Genomic DNA, 25,711 nt, shown 5'->3' with positions numbered 1-25,711 from the left:
TTAGAGACAATCTAAACAGACCTTTCGCGTCCACGTTTACTACCTTATTTTATTAACTAGGTCTGTTCATCAACTATAGGTGTTATCGTTACCCAACATGAAAAAATAATCAGGATCTAAATTATATAAAAAGCTTAATCGAGTGACGATAAGTGAAACCATAGACAGCTTTGGATCTACTAAACGTAAACTGGGGACTGTAGCTTCCACTGCATGAGTCGGGGCCATACAGGTCGGTTAGTGGAAGATTTGAATACAAGTAAGCGTTGGGGGGGGGGGGGGGGGGGGGGGCTGACATCGAAGCTGAAATTAGCACTAGAATTAACTCTCACTGCCGTGTAATTTTAACAGGTACCCCGATTCAATTTTTACTTTGCGAAAAAGTACTTAATTTTCATAGTTGAACCTGTGTATTGACTTTTCAAGAGCATAAGATGTGCCGGTGTGGTGTGATTGTGAGGTTGGTTGAACTCAGTTTTTGCAGGGACGTCTATTCCGCGGCAATAATTATATTACCCTGTATATCTTTGTGCAGTGATGTTCGAAGCGTTTTGTGGCTTCTCGGAGCTTACAAGTCGGGAAGGCATCTTTCAATTTTGGATTGGTCTTCAACCCTTCGTCGTGCTCCACACCGCAGAAACTATAGAGGTACGCACAGAACCGTCGTACGTTTTCTTCCGATAAAGTTATAAGGCTGCTTGAAATGTTATTTTGAGAGTGCATTGTGAACGTAGTGGACACTATACGAAACAACGAGGTCCACGTTTCTTGCGCTTAACAAAAGTTTAAAATTAGGTCAATTTTATGTAAATGTTTTGCACCAGTCCTTCACCCAATATTCTTGTGTGTTAGACATTTGTACCCAGCGAAGCGTAACAAACAGAAGTGGTAAGTTTGTTAATATGAAATGCGGGAAAATACATAGCAGTAATAAGATCGAACACGTGAAACGCAAGAATCAGCGGTATGAGAGGACGAAATTTAAACTAGCTCTGGCAAGTCTTATTTGTCATCTTATTCCTGCGGATATATGGGACTGAAAAGAAATGCTTCGCTTGCATCGCGCAGACTCCCAGTTTGTACGTTATTTTGTCATGCCTGTTTCTTATTGCTTCAATATGGCTTATGCGATTAAGTGAATGTTTTATGCGAAATATTTATGTAATCTGCTTATGTCAACGGTTTTAGAAGTTCACAATTTTTAATATTAGTTCGACACCGCCCTTGTTCTTTTTTTTAAATTTCGTATAGAGACATATATCGTACCGTCGTAGAAAGAAGTGAAGACACCTTGACTTGCATTAGAATGTGTACTTGCTTAAGACTGATAAATCCGAAAGACACTCGCTGGTTAAACTTTTGTTTTTCCGGTTAATTCTAAAAATTTCTATATTCAAAATCTCGAAGTCGAAAAATTGGCAGCAACCTTTTACTCCAAAGTACTATACCGTATTTACTCCAGTAATAACCGCACTATTTATGAACAAGGCCCTTGCGTCTACTTTCCCACAGAACACATAAAGAGCCAATCATTACGTTGCGCATAAATAATATAGCGAATAGCCAGATCAAGAACACGATTCTCCATACAAATGCAATCTTCACAGATGGGATCTTCGCACGAAGATGTTACCTCTGTCCTGTAAACAGCTGGAATCATGCTGTCGAACGCGGTGATTGGCAATCTGCGTGCTCCGCGGAAAGGCAAACCTTCAAGCTTTCGTCCTTAACAGTGTGGCCATTACTCGAGTAAATACGGTAATGCGCGAAATGTAGCATTTACGGAACACTCGCTTAACTTTCTTTAGGAAGCATTGAACAATTCTTTCGGGGAGTGAACAACCTATATTTTATAAATTTAGCTGGGAAACTAATTTGGTGCATACATCACGTGAATATTGATTTGACTTCAAAATATAGCGGGGAAACTGAATTTTTTATACGTCCATAACGTCAGTTCACGTGACATCGATTTTCCCACTAAATTTAGAGGGAAAACTTGCAGGTCACGTGGCATCCATTTCTCCACCAAATTTAGCGCAGAAAGCGAATTCGTGTATTTGTCACGTGACATCCGGTCACGTGACGTAAATTTCCCCGCTAAATCTAAGGCGGAAATTAATCTAGTGTACAGGTCACGTGATTCAGCTGAGGTGACGTCCATTCCCCCCCCCCCCCCCCCCCCCCCCCCCCCTCAAATTTAGAGGAGAAATGGAGTTGGTGTATAAGTCGCGCGACGTGACTTATACACCAACAATATACTGTGACATCAATTTTCCCAAGCGGGGAAACTGAATCAGTGTTAGGGCTCGTGACAGCTTGCGTGATATAAATGTTCCCGTTAAGTTTGGCGGGAAAACTGAAGTTGTGTTAAGGTCACCTGACGTCAGTTTCCCCCATTAAATGTAGCGTGAGAGGCACGGGTGGACTGACGGACAAAACTGGAATTGGGAGGGGAGGGGGGGATTACAAAGCATCTCAGGTTTAAAAAAAAAGCCTGGACAGTTAATATTACTCTCGTTGAAGCTGCGCTGCCCCAAGTCAACGGTGTCTCTGAGACGAGGCCGCTCTTTGTCTTTCTGTTTTACAGCGATATCTATTACGGACTCTTTTCCAATGCTGGAAATGACGTCCGTTATTGATGTGGTCGTTGTTGATCTTGCGGTAGTCATAGCAGAAGTAGTAGTAGTAGTAGTAGTAATAGTTGTTGTTGTTGATGTTAAAGCTCGTGCCGGGAGATACGATTTAACGCGGTATGGAACTAGAAAGAAACAAAAGCGTTCGGAACAAAATGGTCAGATGTATCTTTTGTTTCGAACGCTTTTGTTCACGCTCCCCATGATGCGTGAACGCGACGCCGATGTCCAACGACTTCGCCGTGACTTGTCGCAGCTATCGCTATGTACTGTACCTGGATTAACATAGCACTGATAAATTATTTTTATTTACTAGTATAGTCACTATGAGCAAACCACGTGAACTTCGTTTAATTTCATCTTTTTTCCCTTTAACTTCGGAGGATTAGCAAGGTGGGGCTCATTGTCAACGTCCGCTTAGGAAAGCCGTTAAATCTGGCTTCATTTGTGGGTCCTGACACAAGTCTCTCTAAGCGCGTGGCCTTACTATTCGTTGTTCCGGTTTCTGACGTAGACTACACTATTTCAACTTGTTGCATGAAGGCGAGCTAGTGTTTTATTACCAGAAAGATGTGATTACTTTTCACTAACTATTATTATTATTTTTCTGTTCTTGAGTTGTGTTTGTGGGAATATATTTTTGCCTGATAATTGTCACGATTAGTTCACAATATTCAATTTCAGAAACATTTTAAGTTTAACAGAACACAATTCTGGTGTCGCCACCGCTTTTTGCTATGCAATTTAAATTATAAATTTCTTACAATAAAAGTAATGGCTCCCAGAAATAAAATCCTGCATATGGTTCAGTGGCTGGCATTCCATGAGTTATCCAGTATTTTTCCATCAGACATTTCTAAATCATAATCATAAACGGTCTTGTCGAGTATCCTTCCATGATATTTATTTATAAAAACTTTCCAATGAACAATTTCTATCAAGACGACAAGAATCCGTGTTAGTTTAAGATAGGTGCTCCTCATAGTTTCGAAATAAAGTCTGAGCGTGAACTAACGCCCGTGTTCTGAGTGAACACTAGTTCACATCTGAATGTGAAAGAGAGAGCAGAAATTAGGTGAAAAGTAGTAATATTTATTTGATCAGACTGATGAACAGATCAGCCTCATAAGTGAAGCCAGTGCAGATTTGAATTATCAACGAAACAATTAGCTGACAGCTACAATCATGCTCAGGCAGATGCTATAAAGTGTGATACTTCAGTGAAGTTGAATGGATAAAAAAAAAAAAACTGCATAAATCAGTGTCACCTAAATGTCCGGTATTTTTTTTCTTCTTTAACCGGTTTAAATATATGTTTACTTAATAATTCCGTTTATCATCGGAACACGGTGAGCAACGCCAGCATGGCGACAAACGCACTCGTCGAACAACGTCTTTACTTTCTCGTTATTTGTCCTCTGCTCCCAACTGCCATTACTCTGGCTCCTTGGACATAACACCCCTCCCCTCTTGGACGCGGTACCTGGGGGGCGGCCGTTTCGTCCGGTTAGAGCTGCGCGGAGCCGTTCTCTTTAGCTGCCTCTATGGTGCCGTAGTTTCTGGTTCTTCATCGTCCTGGCCCATGCCCCATGTGAGCGTCGCTGATGCCCCATTATTTGCATCTTCTTCAAGGCGACGTTTGCGAATCTTGTTCAAGTGTCAGCGAGTGATGTCAGTTGCACGCTTAACAAGCCACGAACGTCGAGCCATTGGTCTAACTAGAGTGCCAGGAATTCAGTTGCGCTTCTTTAGAACCTGCCGAACCATTACTTCTTCTCCGGGTTGCAGTTACCTGTTTGGTGGTAACTTGTCTGTTACTATTGGTGACTCTGCTGTCGGTACGAAACGATCGAGGAGAGTTGGTAGCTCCCGACCAAACATGGCCTTAGCTGGAGTAACACCTGTTGTTTGGTGAACCGTACTATGCTGGCGGAACAAAAACCGTGAAAGTCTCAGGTCCACCGATGCAAACGGTTCTCGAGCCAGCGCTCACTTCAACTCGCCAACGTATCGTTCTGCCTGCCCGTTGGTAGCAGGATGGTATGGAGCCGACGTTACGTACCGAACTCCCTTGTCATTGTAAACGTTCTGTATTTCGACAGACAATAACGCTGTTCTGTTGTCTGACACCACCTTGTGTCGTATCCCAAATGTCGCAAACAGTGAGCGCAGTTCATCAATGACGGATGCCGATATGGGACGAGCTACTTGTCTCACCTCTACCCACTTAGTATAGGCGTCCACAACTATCAAAAAGGTACGCCCCTCCAAGGGACCAGCAAAATCTACATGGAGCGTATGCCATGGTGACGATGGTTTTGTCCACGAAGGAATCGCAGCTTTTGCCGGATTCGTCTGCGTGCGCTGGCATGGCTCGCATGCTCTAACTGTTGTTTCAATGTCATCATCCAAACCTGGCCACCATAAATAACTGCGCGCACAGGCTTTCATGGCCACGACTCTTCGATGGCCTGCGTGGACCAGTGTCTTTGCTAGCTTGCGGGCTGCTGTTGGCATGACGACTCTTGCGCCCCAGGTGATGCATCCGCGATGAATTGCCAACTCTGTGGCTCTTCTGCGATAAGCTGTGAAGTCGTCTCCCTTCAACTGCTGTACCGTGCCCTCTTGAATCGTTCTGTAAAGTTTGGACAGGGTGGCATCTTCCAGCGTTAATCTTGCCACCAACTCGGCAGTAAGAGGCGGACTTGGAAGGGCTTCGAACATGAGGATGCCACCTGGAGTGTGAGGTTCCTCGATGCAATCTGGTAACGGGAACCTACTTAGCGCGTCTGCGTTCTGATGCAACTTGCCGGCACGGTGTTTCAGGTCGTAGTCGTAGGCTGCAAACTTTAGAGACCAGCGTGTCAGGCGGGGTGAAAGTACCTGGGGGACCGGTTTCTGCGGTTCGAGAATTCCCAGTAGTGGCTGGTGGTCCGTCACGAAGGTTACCGGTCGTCCCGCTATATATTTGTGGAACTGGTTGGCTGCGAACACCACAGCAAGGCCTTCCCGATCAAGCCGAGCGTAGTTGCGCTGAGCAGCACCTAATGTGCGGGACGCGAAAGCTATCGGTGCTTCCGTGCCTTGACTGTCCTGTTGGGCTAGCACCGCACCTACACCACAGAGGCGTCACATGAGATCAGTAGTGGCTTTGTCTTATCGTAGTGCGCCAGGACAGTCCTCTTCAGGATCAGTTTCTTGAGCTCTTCAAAAGCTCTTTGATGTCTTTCTTCCCTTTGCCATGGAGCGTCATTCTGTAGCAGCTCATACAGTACGGATGCTACTGCGCCTCTCTGTTCTAAAAACCGGTCGTAGAAGGCCAACATGCACAGAAATGACTGCAGAGTCTGCTTACTAGTCAGAGCGGGTGCTTCCACTATCGCTTGTACCTTTTCGTCTGTGGTGTGTATGCCCTTAGCACCAACCTTGTGGCCAAGATATTGTACTACCAGTACACTGAAGCGGCACTTAGCGTTGTTCAGCCGCAAGTTTGCCTTTGCCAGTCGCTGTAGCACGACTGACAATCGTTCCTTGTGCTCTTGTTTTGTGGCACCACTGACAATGATGTCGTCGAGATAGACACAGACACTGGTTTGCCGACTCAAGGTGGTCTCCATGAACCTTTGAAATATTGCTGGCGCTGCTGCCCCACCGAAAGGAAGCCTCTTCACCTTGTACAGTCCTTTTACTGCGTTTACGGTGAGCAGCTCAGCCGTAGCTGCAGTCACGTGAAGTTGTTGGTATGCTTGCGCTAGGTCGAGGGTGCTGAATGTAGCTTTTTCCCGCAGACTGCTCAACACTCCCTCCGTTGTAGACAAAGAATAAAACGACTTTTTCGTGGCCTCGTTCACGGTGCTGCGATAGTCACCACAGAGACGAACGCTTCCATCCTTCTTTCTCACCAACACCAACGGTGTGGCCCAGTCAGAATGTTGTATAGGCTCCAAAATGCCTTACTGTTCCAGTCAGTCGATCTCCGTCTCTACGGCTGAACAGAGCGCAAAGGGAACGAGCCACACTTTCAGAAACTTGGGTCGCGCTTCATCTCTTAACTCCAGCTGTACTGGTGCTCGTACATGACCAATGATGGTCTCGGAAAAGCCTGACTGAAATGTCTGCAAAAGCTGTGTATTGTTGCCATCGTGTTTGGTTTGGTGAATGCCAGTTACTTGAATGTCAAGTGGTCCAAACCAGTTGCGTCCAAGCAAGTTGCATCCAGCGCCTTGGACGACAAGTAATGGGAGCTGGCAAGTCTTTTTTGAGTGGCTGACATCCACTGTTGCTGTTCCGAGGACTTCAATTTTCTGGCCTGCCCAGGTGTGCAGACGAATGTCTTCTGGTTGTAAAACAGGTGGTTTTGTACGCCATACATCTCGAAAAGTATCACTGCTGACCAAGGTGCAAGCGGCAGCTGAGTCAACCGCAAATGTCACTGGTTGACTCTGTACAGTGAGTGTCACTGTGAGGTTAGGGGTAGTGGACTCACTTGCTGCTGAGTGAAGATCATGTAATGTTGACATTTGTTGTTCAGGAGATTGAGGCTCTCTTGATGTGCCCAAGTAGTTGTTGCGTTGCGGCCCTTTTTATGTAGCTTTTTTCTTTGAAATGAAGGCTTTCTCGATATGGCCTCGCATCCGACAGTAGTGGTACGTTGCTGTCGCGAACTTGCATGAGTTGGGGCTGTGTGCTTCGTCCCGGCGCCAACAGCGTTGTCCTTGCCCAACCTGCGTCTTGTGAGAACTCCTCAATCCTGCGATGGTTGTGGCTTTGTTCACTTCCGAGTGGTCGGATTTCAACTTTTGTTGTTGCTGAACAGCGCTCTCCGCCCGGACCACGAGATCATAGGCCTTGGAAAAAGTGAGATCCCTCTCCGCGAAGAGTCTGCTGCTGGACGTGCTCGTCGCGTAGACCACACACTAGCCGGTCGCGTAACATCACCTCCAATGGCTACAACGACAGGTTAGCAACCCTAGCTGCAGCTCCTGTCTGCAGCGTGGTCGTTGCTCCAACGTTCGCTGTTTCAGTTGCAGGTGGCATCGTTGTTGCGATCGCCGATGACAGCGTTCCAAAATTAAAGTGTTTAACTAACTTGCGCAGCGCTGCCACGTAGTCGTTAATTGATTCTGCTGCCAGCTGGTTGCGTTGCTGAAACATGGTCCAACTGTACACCTCAGACGGGAGAGGGTCAAAGTGCGCTTGTAACGCACTAACAATGTCGGTGTAGCTCACCTGGTCCGGCGTGCTGGGCTGTAGGCGCGCACACAAAATGTCGTAGTTATGTGCTCCGCATAGCGTGAGCAAGTGTGCCCGTTGCTTGATTGGGTCGGTCACGTCGTTCGCTTGAAAATGAAACTGGAGACGACCGTACCACGATGTCCACCGTTCCAGCCGCTAAACTCTTCCAAGCGGCCGGCGAAGTCAGGTGTGCGGGCTGCCATACTTGCGTCCGCTTGCGTTGTGGGGTTATCCACGGGGGTCGGACCTAACTCGTCGTCAGTGTTTACTTAATAATTCCGTTTATTATCGGAACACGGTGAGCAACGCCAACATGGCAACAAACGCACTCGTCGAACAACGTCTTCACTTCGCCGTCTTTTGTCCTCTACTCCCAACTGCCTTGGACATAACAACATAATTTGGGATCTTGTCTCGGTAATAAGACTCAAGAGGCTCAGAATACCGGCTGGGATGCGCAAAACGTTCTGTTCTGCTGCTAATGAAACTAGTGTCAAATCGTAGTCACCTTCACCGTTTTACGCCGTTTTTGCTGAAATGTTTACAGGAACATGGTGTACCATAATTTATATTGGTTTTGTAAAAACAATAGCACTGATGAATAAAATCAAATGTTAGATATGCACAAATGAAAGCGAATGTCACGCAAAAATAGATTAACGATGCAACTTTCTTGTTTCAGCCTCTCCTATCAAGTAACTTAAACATTGACAAAACGGAAGAGTACCACTTCATGAATGCAATTTTAGGAGAAGGATTGTTGACGAGGTAATACATTTTAACAATATTCTAACGTTGAACTTAAATACTCGAACTGGCAGCAGTACTTTTTGTGTTTATGTAGTTTTATCAATAACAAAGATAAATGTAGATAAAGTTACGCATTTCTACTAACTGTAAAGCATCAGCAAAAGAATAGTATTAACTAGAAACTTGTTATATTTCGACTCTATTTTTTTCAAAACTGTCAGCTACGTAATTAAATTTTACTGTTGCTTTGTATACATCCTTAATGCAATATTCAAATCTTATTGTGTCATGCTTTCAAAAAAAGCTAAAAGAACTCCCCTTTCATAACTTTTCTTGAGAGCATATTAGCTTTCAAGAAAAGCTAGAAAAGGGGAGTTATTTGTCTAGCTTTTGTTGAAATCTGGGATTTCTCGAAAACGCGACCGTGAAAATATAATTGTCATTTTGGATATGCGAGTGAAAGGAACTGGCCGTAACAGCGGTGCATTCTTTCTTTTCAATCTCAAGTTCCGGTGCAAAATGGAGAAAAAGGCGGAAAATGCTCACCCCTGCATTTCACTTCCGAGTGCTGGAGAGTTGCATGACTATTTTCAACGATCAGGCCAGAGTGTTTTTGCATAAACTTCACGAGTCTTCGCATTTGGATTATGTCGACATATTCCCGATGATGACACACTGCAGTCTGGATATCTTGTGTGGTAAGCTATTTGAAAAGTTAGCTCGCAACTTCGAAGGCAGCTTGCGATATTTTCGAAACTCCAAACGTGGTCTTCGCAAGAGCGACCTAAAGATGACATAATGGAGAGTAAATAAAATGAGACGCTATACTATCATATTATGTTATTAACAAATACAAACTCGCCCAGTTCAACTTTTTGAGCCATTGAAATGTGATTTGCTTCAAGTTGACGCGCCCATCTTAATAGAAAGAAAAAAAAAACACGAAGGACTGAAGTACAGATCGTTACTGTTTTGTGTGTTTTATTTATGTCTGTCTTTAAGCCAAAAAAGAGCAACCTTAAAACGAAGCATTATAAAGTTGCCACAGTTATATTCTTTCTGTGATTTTAAATAAGAAATAAAAATCAGGCGCTCAGATGTCAATGCTGCAGGTACAGGGAGCGTGCGTCACCTAAAGGGGGCGCCGATCCAACTGATGTGCACGCCTAATGATACTGTTGGGAGCCGCACCGCGGCGCCACGGTCTTGTCGCACGCTTTCCATTGTCACTCTGCAACCAATCAGATTGATGTGTTGTTTATTAGGAACGCCGAAGAAGGAATCATGTAGTTGACACTGAAAGAATAAAACACACATTTGGGACGGACGACCAATCGTTCATCTTGCAACAACATGATTGACTCCAAATTCACGCTTTGTAGTCCGAGCCGTCGGTAAAAAAAAAGAGAGAGAAAGAGACGTGAAAAGAGAGAGAGCAAAGTGAATAAAACGCGTTTAAAAGCTGTAGGAAAAAAGAAAGAAAGAAAGAACGAGAGGATGATTTGCCTAGAAACTACGTTGACAGATGGGAAAGGATAATGAACAAGCAACTAAGCCTTTCTGGCGTCAACAATTCAGTTTGAGTTCTAGAAACACGGAAACGTTATTTTGGACTGTGTTCATAGTGAATGTCTTGATGACTTATGTACCGTATCTGCTCTTGTGTCCCCCCAATATTCTAGTAATGATCGTACGACGGTGAGCAGCCATGTTACGTGCGGGCATGAACAGCGGTGGGGTGAAACGATTCGGCAGAAATCCGTGACACTTCTAAGTGGTGCGGTGCACTCGAAGCCGGTGCTCTGGAAGCGTCAGTTATCGTGAAACCAACACGATCCTCATTTTCCTTTGTAAGGAATCAGGCAGCACATGTAAACAATGAGCCCTGCCGTTCTTACTTTCTCAGTGGCAGGGCTTATTATCCTCATGCGCTGCATGGAACTTTATTAAATTAGCTCAGTTACGGAACTGCTCATAGACGCTGCGTGCACTAACACTCACCACCACTCGCCTGCCGTCGCTCGACGCGCCGGACGGCTGCTTTGGCAACTGCAGTGTATTCTATGGGATACGTACGTTTCGAAGCAAGGCGTCCAGATGGCGTTTCAGCTCTGCTCGATGCAGGCTCTAGGGAACGCACAGTTATGAAACGAAAATCTAGATGGCGCTTCGAACGACGGCAGACAGATTGAAGTGAGTGAGGGGGGTACCCCCCTTCCACGGGAGTTCCACAACTGAGGCAATCTAGTAACGTTGGCTGTCTGATACCTTCGGCCTTCATAGTGAGTAGCGCTGCATTCTCATTGGATGTGAGGTGATAATGGTAAGCGTGCGACAAGACAGTGGCGCCGCGGTGCGGCTCCCAGTGAAGTCATCTGGAATGCACATCAGTTGGATCGGGGTGACCCCTTTGGGCGTCGCGCGCTCCCTATAATTATTACAGTATTCCGTCCAATAATGTTCATGTAGATTTCAAATTTTATTGCAGATTTACGAACTGGCATAAAGACAGATTGACTGCAGTCCCTTAAGTTGTATTGAGATTGTTTCTAAAGGCACGTATACGTGTCATGTTTATATGCATTTTGATGAAAGACATGCTGACCCAATAAAATATTCCTGAATTTCGAACTTTTTTTTGCGAGGGCATTCATCTCGAATAAGGGTCTATCAAGTTAAATTCTTAATATGATAACTGTAATACAATCTTGCAGAATCAGCGATGGGAATTAAACTGCAATCGCAGGAAACGTCGAAATACCACTATGTACAGAACTTGCACTCGTAAGTCGTATTCCAAACGTTCAGCTAACTACAGCGGCACCACAGTTATATCCCAACAATTGTGCGTGTTTTATTTTTCACAGGATCTTGACCGTCGGTATGGAAAGGCTGAACAAACCCTGGCTCTGGTGGAATGTCGCTTATAGCTTGTCACATCAAAACAGAAATTTCAAGACCACAGCCCTGCAAATCAACCAGTTCGTCAGAGAGGTATTTATGAACATAAACCTCATAACTTAAAAGAAAGAAAACTTTGGGTACGGCGCAAGGCCATGTGCTCACTGTTGGCATAGTAGGTTCCCCCTTATTCTGAAGAAGTGGCGCTGATATCGCGGGACATGGAGTGATCATAGCGTTATTACTACTCATCAGAATGTGCGTGTATATTTACACTGTTGGCTAATTCAGTCACTTAGTTTTCCACCTACAACGCAGTGTTTTTATTGCTGAATTTTCTCACAATGGCGCTGGGCAAATAGAATATTTTCAAATATTCTAGCACGGTTGTAGTAACTTATTTTTTTTTCTAGGTAATTCAAGAAAGGAAAAAGGTGCTGTGCAGCGGGGAACAGTCTAACGGACCAAATTGTGCTAAAGCTTTTCTGGACCTTCTCATCAAGCATCACATTGAAGACAGGTCGTTTACTGAAAAAGACATCAATGAAGAAGTCAACACATTTTTGTTTGCCGTAAGATACTGTCCTAAATGTGCTGCTGCATTTCTGACAAAGTAACATTTTCACCGAAAATTCCCGAATATTCTTAAATATTTGTTTTTATATAATGTAGCTTGAATTTGTTGATTTTAATTTTAACTTGGGCTTTTGTGCACCTGGAGCCCTAAGTATTATTAAATGAGATAACCAAAAACTTCCCTTTCAACAAGGATACGAAAGAGTAGTTATTGCATTTATGAATATTTATCCAGCATTCTCATTTACGACCTTCTCATTTAATTACCAGTCATGCCAGATATTTAAAGTATGTTTTTAAAGTTTCATGAAACAAATGGAGAGGGTTTTGATAGTTCCTTACCCTAGCGAAAAACCCAGTACAACTTTCCACTATCTGGATTATGGAACTGAAAATCTATCTGGATTCTATCTGGATTTCGGGTTTTTGAAAAATATCCATTGTCTGCAATCTGAATTTCAGGTTTCCAATAATAGGTTTCCAGTTCTATAATCCAGACAGTGAAACGTTATTTGGGTTGTTCGGTAGGGTACCGAACTATAATAACTGTCAGAGCGTTAAGGTTATTACCCTTGTCGGGTATAATTTTATGTAATTCAGCACCATAATTTTTTTAATACTACAATTTTATATTGAAATAGTTCTAGAATACATAGCTTCAAATACAAGATATATGTGGCTACAGTGTTACATGCTGCTACTAACCTATTAAAGAAAAATATCATAATAAAATGGTCATGACATGATTATGGTGTAGGGAGGTTAACATTTTTGAATGTTGCCATAACCATTTCAAAGGCGCGACGTTTATAACGAGGTCATGAAGGAAACTTTATGGTAAAAAGACAGATAATGCAGTTTGGAAAACTGCCAGATAAGTTTAAGTTGCTATCAGTTACCTTTGTTTGTTAGGGCCTGTTTTATAAATGTTTAATTTTAGCACCCCCTTAAAATTTATGTCCTATGATCTTGGCTAGTATTATTCACACTACTGGTGAAATGTTTCGCTATGAAGCTTTTGTTAAAATAAACATCTAACTTACGTGACACAATAAAACAGGTTATACTAAAAAGGTACTATCGGGGAACAATGAAATGCGTACAGAGGAGCGCGTGGCTCGCGGTACAGGCTGCGCCGCCTGGAAGTGAGCCTAGGAGCGAGGGTGCGTGGCCTACTCCGACGTGTTCACGCCCCTCCCTCTGCGCTCCCCAAGCTTCAGCAGTGCGCATCTTAGTGCGCTGAAAGCTATCACCGCTATCTTTGCTGGCTCAGCGCGTGCGGTGCAAAGAAGCTCGCCGCACTCGCCGAGCAGGCAAAGATAGCGGTGACAGCTTTCAGCGCACTGAGAGGCGCACTGCCGAAGCTGGGGGAGCGCCAATCGAGGGGCGTCAACACATCGAAGTAGGCCACGCACCCTCGCCCCTAGGTTCACTTCCAGACGGCGCAGCCTGTACCGCGAGCCACGCGCTCCTCTGTTCGCATTTAATTTTTCCCCGATAGTACAAAAGCCGATGTGACTAAGAGACATAATGTACTTCTTGCCAACTAACAACTATACCGAATCAGATAAGTCAATACAAATACATGTCGACCAATCGTGTGATATCCCGATTTGTGTAGATTTCCCGTAAGCGTCAATATAAGGGCTATACATAACCCCAACACTCATCTGCTCTAGGGACACGAGACTACTGCGATTGGAATGACATACGTTCTATACCTCCTCGGTCTTCACCCGGATATCCAAGAAAAAGTCGCTCGGGAGCTCGACTCCATATTCATGGGCGACACGGAAAGAGAAATCACGAGAGAAGATATATCCGCCATGAAGTACCTAGAATGCGTGATCAAGGTGAGACATACAGATGTTAGGTTGATTCAGATGCAATAGGAAACGAACTCAGAAATGAAAATCTTTATTCTCTCGAACAAAATACGCGCCAGAAAGAAAACATTTTGCAACACACCCCTTAACACGAAGCTGATTGGGGAAGAGGTCAATATCTGCGCAATGTGTTTTTTTTTTTTTTTTTTAATGTTTCCACAGTGGGAAAATCAAGAATGTGTCTAGGGCGAATCACACTGAAAGTTTCTTCCTACTTGCGTATTACATATACTTTACAGGAGTTTTTTGTATTTCTGTAGGAATGTCAGCGTCTGTACACCATCGTACCCATCTACGGGAGAAGAATTGAGGAAGACATGTCTATTGGTAAGTTCAACGAAGAGAAAACTTGTTACAGATTCAAGTGGCTCTCTCATACGTACGTGAACATGTAGCCTACTTAAATGGGGATTTTCATGTGGATTGTATAGTAATATATGAGCCGATTTATTTTACGGCGCACACTCGCCTATTGAAGTTGCGAAGCGACAGTTTCCGAGTACGGCATGACTATACTCACCTTAAATTCGACCGCAGCCCACGCTTTGACCCAATGGAGGCAATCAGGCGGCACCAGAGGTGCATCCTCACGGAGCTCGTGGTCTATTTTCGGATAGACCAACCGGGGAAAGAAGTGTTTTACTTTTTGAACACTTTTTTGTTTGCCTCGGTGTTACATCCTCCAAGTATATCTTGGTGGCGGTGGGCCTCTTTTTTATGATTATTACTCGCTCTGACAGTCGCGTTTAAGGAGAATATTTCCAAGTAAGATGCATAAAATGCCAGCATTAAAAAGCCGCTTTCTTCACGCACCGTATCTGTTGGCAATGTTGAAAGTATGTGCCGTTTCGATGGAAAATCCCCTTTCAAGATAGTAAAGACGGCTGTCCCACGGCCGCCACAGTCATGTCGGTGGTGGCTGTACTCAGACTCATGACCGCGGTACAAACGCCGAATCTGTGCTCGAGTAACGCAGTTCCTTCTAATTGCAAATAAAGGACCCATTCATCTTCAATATATTAGAGCGGAATGCGATATATTACCCTTCTTGTTTTTTCATCGCGAGTTCCTCGCGATGAAAAAACAAGAAGGTTAATTTTTTTATGTTTTCGAACATATGTTTCTACGAAATCTAAGTTTCTAGATTTGTAATGCAAGGAAGTTGCATTTTTGTTTTAATATTAAATAGATAACGAACACCTGCAGTTTCGTATTGACGTCGTTTTTCGAATTAGTGCTTAGTGCCGCATATTTAAAGATATGTATATATTTGGAAAGTCTCTTTATTATACAAATTTAAAGAGTCACAAATCAGTGGAACCTTGCAACTGGGCAACGAACTTTGAGGGCTTATTTCTGATAAACCTGGCAAACCAGGATAAAAAATATGAGAAGCGCTACTCCAGCAGTTTAGTCTAAAACTCTGCCTTAAAATGCTTAATTTTCCAAATTTGGATAGTATTTTAGTAGCTGGTCTGATCTATTTTTTTTTATTCTGTGCTACCGGAACTAGATTGGTTTTTTTCTGGGGCCTTTTCTTTATATTTCTGTTCAAAGTCGTTTAAAATATTTCGACAATGAAGCGATATTTTGAAGCTTGGCTATGTACGCGAAAACCGCAATTAAGAAAAATTATGAGTTATTTTGAAAAGGAAGTTGGGAATTTTCCTCAGTCACTTTTAAACTTATTTACACGACTGTAATTTTTTTGAAAAGCTAACTAATAGTTGTAAGTATCGCATATTATTTTAACATTAGCAGACGACGCAAAGTTGCGCCATTTTTTGCTTGTATAGATAAGCAGTTCTAGGTGATGTTCTCAAAGACGAAAAGGATGGCGCCTCTAATCCTCGTTACAATATTGGCAACTTCGGGCGCCTAACGCAACCTTACGTTGGTGAGGGCATGACGTCAGTGCGGGCATGCCGTGACCTCTGGACCCGTAATAAAAGGCCGCACATATGCCCCAACCTCAAGCACCAATCTGAAGCACTTGCGTGCTGCACGTGCTTGAAGTTGTATGGCGTTGGTTTTTCGTGTGAGAATATACTCCGTATTATACTTAATGGACAACGCCGTCAATGTGCTGGCGCGAGCTCGTGACTTCACCTAATGTCTAATGTGCTCGAGAGCAGAGGTGGCAGTAATAACATTACTGTGATGAAATTACTGTAATTTAATTACTTTTTTGCTGCAATGAGTTACTTCTCTACGCTAGTAATTAGTAATCTGATGAATTACTTTCAGGCAGTGATTTTGAGGAAATTACTCATTACTTTTGTAATTACTTTTTTCGAGGCCCATCTGAGAACAAATTTTGTGACATGGGGTCGAGAGCGAGACAAACACACAAAGGCGGGTTCAAAAGACGAAGCGGATGAAGGAAAGATTTCGAGTGAAGACATAGCTAGACGGCCCCGGTTCACGAAACCCCAGTCAAGACAGCTTCAAGGCGAAAAGTAATCGGGGACCGATCCGGGCTACAATGTGGAGAGCACGTCACTATCAAGATAAACACATTTTAAAACGTATGACGAGGAGTCATGGGTTAATCTCAAATATCTTGCCAAGAATCCAGAACTTCTCGTGAGTTGCCTTGTCCTTCGTAGGTGAAGATACGTTTTTTTATGCTCCGTTCACCCCTAAGCTCGCAATGCGGTGAAAGCTGCTCGCTCGTTAGAACAGCCGTGCGTCGATCTTTCGCCACTTGTTCTCACCACTGCCAATACACAGGTGCAGAGAGCAAGGTCAGGTGATAAAAGGGAGGCGGTTTATTGGTCCTACGAGCGCGTAGCTACCATGGCACTATCAGCTGAGGGGTAAACGGAATAAGGTCGGCAACGGCGAAAAGCGAGCAAGGCAAACTCACATTGGGAAGTTAGAGTGACACTGAACCAAACAATTTAGTGTAAATAATAAGTTACACACGTTCTTTCCAGAAACCAGCAGCCGCCGGCGTGCGCGAGCAAACGCTCCGAAATCGACTTCATAGTCCCCATTGGCGCTTAAGATGACAGTGAAATATATGGGCTTCGGGCCAAAAGAGAATAAACACAGGCTTTTCGTCTAAACAAGTGAAAGCTACATGCTTGATAGACCAATTCATCGCTTATCTTTTACACCAGACTCCACGGTGGCGATGAAAATTTTTGTATTTATTTTCCTTTTCCCTGGAGTCCACACATTTCACTGTCACCTTAAGCGTGAATGGGGGACAATGACGTCAATTTCGTAGCGTGTGCTCGCGCACATCGGCGGCTGCTGGCTCGAGGAAAGATTGTACGCCACTTATTATAGACACTGAAATGTATGGTTCAGCAGCCCTTTAAGTCAGGGAAAAGCATACGCGCAGGTATAGTCGCTGCTTCGTTGGGGAAGGGCGCATTTCTGACGTTTTTTTTTCCAGAAAACATACAGCCCCCTTACGTGCCAACGCGCAATAATTTGCGCTCTTCTTCTGGTGTTATGGAAACATACTCGTTGGAGAGAGTGTCCGGCCATGAATGCGTCAACCAGTGCTCTTGAGAGAAAACGATTCGACAACATCCGAGTCAGAAGAAAGAAAGCCTTCGGCATTTGCTCAACCTTGCACAAAATGGATTCGCGAACGATGGATCCCATTCGGAAAAAGCCGCATCAGGTGCTGTTTAGCACATCCTACGATAGTCGTTACGAATTCATGTAAAAATTAGTTGCCATGGCCCGACCAACAAAGTGGACGACTTCTCCAATATCAGGAGGACGCGATCACATCAGAAATTAACCGATCAACTTCACCGTTGAATGAACAGCGAAAACGGTGAGCTGTCTGTTTTAGTCGTATGTTAAGAAGCCTTAAATTATGTTTGGCACTTCCGTAGTCACAGCCAAGAAATAATGCTGGAAGTAATTTACAAGTAATTTCGAAGTAATTTAACTTTTTCTCAAAAGTAATTGTAATGTGACATAATTACTTTTAGTCTGCGGTAATCTGTAATATAATTTAATTACACTTGATTTGAGTATTTATGAGGAAGGTATAAGTAGTGTAATTTAATTACTTAATGACAGAATTACTTTTGAAAAGTAATTTTGCCATTTTTGCTCGAGAGCACGTGATAATGAACCGCAAGATGAAGCCACGCACTAGAGCCAGCAGCTTTGACAGTGCTGTGCTGGTTGTGCACTAAATGCAAAGCAGACTATACAAGACTCGCATTAACGTCACACTAGCGGCCATTATGATGGCCTTGCTACTGAGCGCGGACCCATGGGGAACATAATTTTGCATCACTGCATTTGTTTTTCTTCACTAGAACATGTAGGAATGAGCATCATCATGGTGCGCTGATGTCACGGCAAGTCATAAAAGTGTGATTTAATAAAATGTCTACAAAGTGCCATGGTTACAATGGAACTCAGGGAGAAGGAAAACGGTTAAAATCTCTAGTTAAAGAACAAAGGTGCACATTAAAAATTTTTAACTGTCATGAGCGATTTCTAAGTTACGTTTCTATGAAACTTTGTATTACATGTTCACATAACTACATGCTGATCGAGGTTCTACATGATTAACTAACTACACTCTTGCTATACTTCGGCTCACCTTAAATCCAGACGCAGCCGACATTACGAGCTGACGGTATCAATCAGACAGCGTGAAAAACGCATCGTTATGGTGTTTGTCGTGGTTGTGTTTCTTTACGTGTTCTATCATCACTGAACCAATCATGTACAGGCAAGGCCTTGTGACTTGAGCTTGTGGCGCTGCTCGATTTGTTCCATTACCTAGTAGCGTCGGCGGCGTCTCGACTTAAACTAAAACGAAATAGAGCACTTTTGATTTTGGTAGCATTTCTGCACGCCTCTCGGCTTTTATATTTGTGGATACAGGAGAACAAAGATAACAACATTCGATCCGCCAAACCACAAAAAATAACGGTTTTGTTCCCCGAAAAAATTCAGATAAGAAATACAAATCGAGCCCTTCATTTATATCAAAGGCTGCTTATCAAGGATAGCGCGTCGCGACAACACGGCCACGTTGACCCTGAGGAGAATGACGGCGCGAAACTCGGAGGAGCTGAGCCACATCACGCGGCCTCTGAGCAGAACAGACGTGAAGGAAGAACGCCGGTGTCGCGTGTATGGTGGCTAGTTGTATGCAAACTCGCGAACAAACGTGCATCGCCACCCTGGCTGTTGAACTACCGCCTTGCTTAAGATGGCGCTATGAGAACGCAGCCTAAACAATTCAGCGTTGGCTGTACCCGACGTTACTAGACCAACTCAGTTGGGAAACTACCGTGGAGCCTGCTTTGAAAAAGTGGCTCCTATCCAGTGGTGTAGCAACGGAGGAGAGTGGGGGGGGGGGGGGGGGGGTAGGGGGAGGGAGAGTGGTAGTCTCCTAAGAGTAAGCAGACGAGAAAAAAAAAACGTAATCCCCCCAACGTGACGTTGTTAATCTATTGTTGCCATGAGTGGCAGATTTGTGACTTCTTTTATGTATTCTCTTCTAGTTTTACAGGTTTAGGAACTTTTCATTTCTTTTAGAGGAAAGGCTAAGTTTCACTTTATGCAGTGAAACTGCCGCAGTGTTTAACGTAATATTGACAATGTTAATTTCGTTATGGAGAATTTACGTCCTAATGCTCTCTCTTTACAGGAGACCCACCTCATTGATCATCATAAGTCAGTAATGCGCCGCCATAAAGTTTTTAGAAAAGATCACCATGCATCAAATTTATCTGGTAGGGTAGCTGCGGTCGTCCAGAATTTTGTTGCCTGTTTTCAGGTTCCTCTTACTACGCCTCTTGAGACTGTGGCTGTACGTGTTCTTTTGGGCCGCCTTATTAGTGTTGTTTCTAATTATATTCCACCAAACATTCCCCTGAATCTTCATGATATTCAACGATTGGTTACACAGCTTCCTCAACCATTTTTCCTTTTGAGAGATTTCGAATGCTCCCATCCCTTTGTGGGGTAGCGCCCGTCAGGACTCACGTGGTGGGGTAATTGAGAGGTTTTATTGTTTTCTTCTTTGCCTTATGAATACAAAAGAGCCAACATTTTTTAGCGCAGCTCACAGCTCATTTACATCTATTGACCGTTCAATTTTATCCCCCTCAGTGTTTTCTTTATTTACTTGGAAAATTTTTAATAATTCGTTTGGAAGTGACCAGTCTCCAGTCGTTCTGGAGAGTCAGCTAGGTTTTTATTCCAAGCCTTATTAAACGCAGTACTCGTTGGAGTTTGTTTGGTTTAAACTCGGAGCTCAAACCTTTTGTCTGCTTGCTATTAACGAACAACCACATACATTACAGATCAGATCATGAATGCAGCCTTTCGCTTCTTTCTTCAGACTTCTTGTAACATTGCCAAAAAAATGTAAGCCATAGAAAAAAAAAGTGTTGCACCACCACAAAAAAAAACAAAAAAAAAACACAGGATAAGGTTTGAGGTATATTTTGGAGACACCCGACATCTGTGAATCTGATCTAGTTTTAAAGAACAGGGGCTCAAGCTCGTTCACCCAAAAAGCAGGCAAAGGTTATATAACCTTTATGAGCACCTACGTTCCAGCAAAGGAAGCGTTGTAACGACCTCACAATGTCGAAGGCAAATATCGCTGCTTTACATTTCCTCTTTTTCTCTCCGTGGACTCGTTATACGGCCAGGCTAATGTGTTGGGCGAACATTTTGCAGTCACTTCTAACTCCTCCCATTACTCTTCAGCGCTTTTGAAGTTCAAGACAAACGCGGAAAGAAAGAAAGTCAGCTTGGAAGGAGTAGGCTCTGCACCCTGTAATTAACCATTTACAATAATTGAGCTCCAAATGGCTCTTAATTTTTGTAAGCATTCGTCCCCATATCTTGGCCGAATACACTACGAGATGATCCGACATTTGTCGAAGGAATCACTCGCTGCCTTTCTCACTTACTTCAATGATCTGTAGGAAGATTCATGCTTCCCTTCCGAATGGAAGCGGGCAGGGGTTATTCCGCTGCTGAAGCCTTGGAAAAGATCCTTTCCTTCCAGTTACAGACCATAAGCGTTGACGAGTTGCTTGGGGAAAACTTTTGAAAGGTTAGTTGACAAACGGCTTATTTATTTCCTTGAACAGCATAATATTTTAGATATAAATCAGCGCGGCTGTCGGCATGGGACGCTCCACGACCGATCATTTACTTCGGCTGGAGACAATTGTACGCGAGGTATTTGGGAATAAGCAGCTTTTTGTATCAGTATTTTTTTACTTGGAAAGGCCTTATAATACCACTTGGAAACATGACATCCTGCGCGACCTTTTTATGTATGGAGTACGCGGCAGATTGCTTCATTGCTTAAAGAACTTCCTGTGTGAACCCACTTTCCATATCCGGCTGCGCATAACATTATCTTATTTGTTTGTTCAGGAGAACGGTGTTTATCAGGGCGGAGTCCTGAGTGACAATCTTGTCGAAGTAAAGATTAATTCTCGCTGTCAGGTCAAACCTTCTTCCCTATCGTGCTCTCTATATGTGAATGATATTCAAATTTCTCTTACATCTTGTAATATATTTAGCTGTGAATGGCAGCTACCATAAACAAAAGGACTATTCGGGCGAATGAAAATGGTTTTAAGTTCTCTTCAGAAAACGCGATCTGTGCCCCCTTTTCTTTGTGGCGCGTGCTTTGGTTAGATACGACTCTCATTTCAAAAAGAAATAACATTGCGGTTAGACCAGAGCATAAGTTCCTGGAATGACTTTAGACCGCAAACTTAGCTTTTTATCGCACCTCAAGTGGCTGAAACAAAAGTGTATGCAGACGATGAACACCCTGGAAGTTCTTTCTCACGAGTCTTGGGGATCAGAAAAGAGACGTCTGCTTCGTTGCTACCTTTCTATTGTACGATCACGTCTTGATTTGGGCGCTATCGTGTATGCATCTGCTCGGTCGTCTGCCTTGAATATGCTTGATCATGTGCACCATTTTGGATTGCGTGTAGCAAGTGGTGCTTTTCGAACATCTTTTATCCTAAGCTTATATGTTAACTCTAATGAAAGGTCACTCAAGAAAAGACGGCAGATCCTAAGTCTAGTCTATCTTTACAAGGTTTTATCGGATTCTAGTCATCCAGCCCACAGTTATTTTAAAGTTTAGATTTTGTCGTACCTTTCACCATAAGTGAACTGTTGTTTGACCCTTGAGTATTTGTTTTGAGAACCTTCGTCTCTCCCTTGGCCTGCCTCGTGAAAATGTCCACCTCCTAGAAAGTGCATGTCATTCTGCCCCATGGGATGACAAGTCCATAGCTTGTGATTGGTATTTCACAAAGTTTAATAAACATAATGTCTCCCCACTCACTTTACAAGAGGAATTTATTGCACTTCCAAAAAAGTGCAAGAATTATCACCAATTTTACACTAATGGGGCCTGTTCCTCAATATATGTAGTCTCTGCTGTTCGTTCAAACTTTTTTACATAGGTGACACTGCTAAATGGCGTTGGCAACATTTTTATTGCCGAGCTATATGGCGTACTGTCAGCACTTGACTATGTTATCTGGAGCGAAGTGATTAAAGCTCTTTCTTTGTAGAATCTAGGAGCGTTATTACTGCAGTTTGTTCACTTTTAATCCTTCCAAGAACAAGTTGACCCAAATGGTACGCTCTAAAGTTCCCCTGTGCCTCTGGATGGAAAGAATATAAGTTTTGTTGGATCACGAATCATGCGGGCGTTGCAGGCAACGAGGTTGCAGATAGACCGGCCGCCTCCTCGCGTAACCTTTTACCATCACACGCCCGCATACCGTACCATGACAATACAATGCCCATACGGCTTGCACATTTAAAACTGTGGCACTCCGAGTGGGATTTGGCCGATAACAAGCTTCACACCATCGAGCCAGGCCTCGATACGTAGGAAACTTGCTATAACCGGAGCCGTTTCCACGACGTTCTTTTGTGCCGCTTAAGGATTGGTCACACCTTCCTCACCCATCAATACCTGTTTGTTGGTGAGCAATCACCAGTGTGCAAAAACTGTAAAAACACTTTGTCTGTTCTGCCTAATTCTTTTTGGCCTGGTCTTCTACAACACAAGTCCCTTTTTCCTGAGCTTTTCGAGCACTCTATTCCTTTCCATCCTACCCATTTCCGGGGTGAGCAGCCTCTGATATCAATTGACCGTCTTTTAGCTTTTGTTAAAAATATAGGAATTTTACACAAACTATAGAGAAAGTTCTTTCTTGGTGCATCTTTTCTAGTTAATTTTAGTTTACCTAGTTGGGCGCAGTATGGCCATCGGAGCTTTTGTGCCATAAAACCCGCAAACAACAATATAAAAGCAAGAATATAAGGATGAAAAAAAAAACCCAACAGCAGTAATATTAAGGACAGAATACAGGCACTTTCAATAATGAACACCACAATTCGACATACCTTTCCGGATCAAAGTAGGAACAGAATAAAAAATTGTAAAAATAATTCAAAGTAAGGAAAACTGACTGCCTTTTTGAGAGCCCCTGCCTATAATCCGTGCCTGTATGCCTTCATATGGACGTGTTTTTAATGCGAAAGCATTAACTGTCCCATGGAGCGAGCCGACGTTATCAGCCGCGCTAAACGGCATATAAACCCCCGAAGCCGCGATCTGAGGAATTCCAACTTTGAAACCACGCAAAAAGCCACGCTAAACGGCAGTGAAATGAAACCGACGCGAGTCAGTTTCCATTAGCGCCACCTCATGGCGCCGCGTGCCCGCGCCGCATAGGCACTTTAGCGCCGCCGGCAAAAGAAATCGGCTGGCCGCCCTCCGCCCGAGGGCGCCAGCCAATTCCTGCAGCCGATTCTGTGCCGCCGGCACGGCTGAAGTCAGCGAGGTGCGGCAAACTCAAGAGGACGCGCGCAAAAACTACATTCATGCTTTCGCATTCACAAGTCATAAGAAGGACTCAGGTGTACCTCAAGCCTCTTTTTTTTTCTTTACATCTCCACCAACACGTTGCGTTATTATTTTTTTTAATGCCAGACTGTTTGCTCAACGCTCATCTCTACTGCAGCTGACTTTGTTCTCGTTCACAGGAAACTACCAGGTGCCCCGCGGGTGCACATGCATCATCCTCAGCCAAATGGTTCACAAGGACCCGCGATATTTTCCCAACCCATCAGTCTTCAACCCAGACAGATTTCTTCCCGAGAACTGCAAGGGAAGGCACCCGTATGCCTTCATTCCTTTCTCAGCGGGACCCAGAAACTGCGTAGGTAAGCAGTCCAGAGAACGTTACGAACCCAACACGCTAAACACATAAGATGTATACGTTTCAATGCGATGATCAACCCAATGACTCCTCACGTCTTTTTTTGTCGACGAACTTAAGCTTCTCTGAGTTCACTCACTGTAATAGGTTATTTTAGAAACAATTTCGCCGTCTAGTAGATGCCGCGCCCAATATTCGAGTTTGTCATTGCTTGGGCACGTAATTTTGGAATGTTTTAGACACGAGTACTCGGTCAGTGTTCGGCGTAACCTCGGTACAGCACGTATCGAGAACGAGTGATGCATGAGCGTTCGGAAAAAAACTCTGATCTAATGGCACGCTTCGTGCACGAGGAATGGCGACGGCTAATGTTGCTTGATGGTGTTTCGCGAGGTGTCTATTGCGCGTAGTTAAAGTGTCTCCGCGGCACGGCTGCTTCTTGAAATACTACTTTGTTTGCATATAACTCTTCAGCACTCAAGTATCGGCGCCTTTATCGCAGGTCAAAAGTTTGCGATGATGGAAGAGAAGGTCTTGGTGTCGGCCGTGCTCAGGCAGTTTCGGATAAAGTCGCTGGACCACCGAGACCGGCTCATTCTGGTGCCGCTCCCCCTCCTGCACCCCCGATCCACCCAAGGAGGCATCCGGATCAGGTTCACTCCGAGGGAACGCCGTCAACCCCCGGCATGATTAGCTATAGCCACTGACGACTGCAGAAGCGAAGGGTGTGGCTTACTAAGTTCACGCTTCTTGCTTCCTGATTTGTCCTTCGCCGGTTGTATCGGCTAATGCCGTAACCTCATTGGCTACGAAGCGATAATTTGATGGATGGGACTCTCTGCGTTTATTAGGTCTTCACAGATTATCAATCGCCGCGCATGCCGCTGCGCCAGCAACAGTATCATTACCACAAATAAATTCTAGGTTTTGAAGTGCTCTCAGGTTCAAGTGCCACCGGCGAGCAAAAGAATGACATCAAACGAGCTGTGAGGTGGAGGGAACCTATTAGCTTCCAGACGCACTTCCACATTTCTAAACGTGAGATACAGGTAAGTGAGGCTTGAATACCACGGACACGTTTGCCTATCTATTTTTGAAGTCTATACATTTATTCCTCTTAAATATGGCACACAATAGGTCTGAATTTTCCAGACCTAGTGTGTATATAACTGTACGACATTGTTAGCGTCAACATGACATCGGTGTTTTTTCGAGTGTAACGTCACAAATAAATAGATGGTCATCAAATTTTACCGCTTAAGATAGTTCTCTTTAAGAGCATCTTCCATAAAACTTGTAGAAACTTTAATGACACGGCTGGATTAAAAAAAAACACAAACAAAAAAGCGACGATCGCTTGTTCGCGCTAACAATGTCGCGTTGTGCACATTAGCATGTATATCTTTTAAGAAGAAACGTAGGGGAGTTGGTTTGAAATTGTTAGAATGAACACATTTTAATACGGAGAAAATCAGCATCAGCTTTCAAACAGAAGCTATACCTA

General features: G+C 43.8%; 1 protein-coding gene across 1 annotated transcript; it reads left to right on the top strand.

The window, feature by feature from the left end:
* Positions 1-537: 537 nt before the first annotated feature.
* Positions 538-24,955, top strand: LOC121046905 (cytochrome P450 4c3-like). The gene is made up of 10 exons (XM_040501626.1): positions 538-648; positions 8,554-8,639; positions 9,129-9,319; positions 11,336-11,405; positions 11,489-11,615; positions 11,936-12,094; positions 13,778-13,951; positions 14,245-14,311; positions 24,032-24,211; positions 24,710-24,955. The coding sequence occupies exons 1-10, from the start codon at positions 538-540 to the stop codon at positions 24,895-24,897; spliced, it is 1,353 nt and encodes a 450-aa protein (XP_040357560.1). The 3' UTR covers positions 24,898-24,955.
* The last annotated feature ends 756 nt before the right edge of the window (positions 24,956-25,711 follow it).

The sequence above is a fragment of the Ixodes scapularis genome, unplaced genomic scaffold (assembly GCF_016920785.2).
Source record: "Ixodes scapularis isolate PalLabHiFi unplaced genomic scaffold, ASM1692078v2 PGA_scaffold3__209_contigs__length_174095766, whole genome shotgun sequence".
Classification (NCBI taxonomy): domain Eukaryota; kingdom Metazoa; phylum Arthropoda; class Arachnida; order Ixodida; family Ixodidae; genus Ixodes; species Ixodes scapularis.
This window is presented reverse-complemented; position numbering and strand designations above follow the sequence as displayed.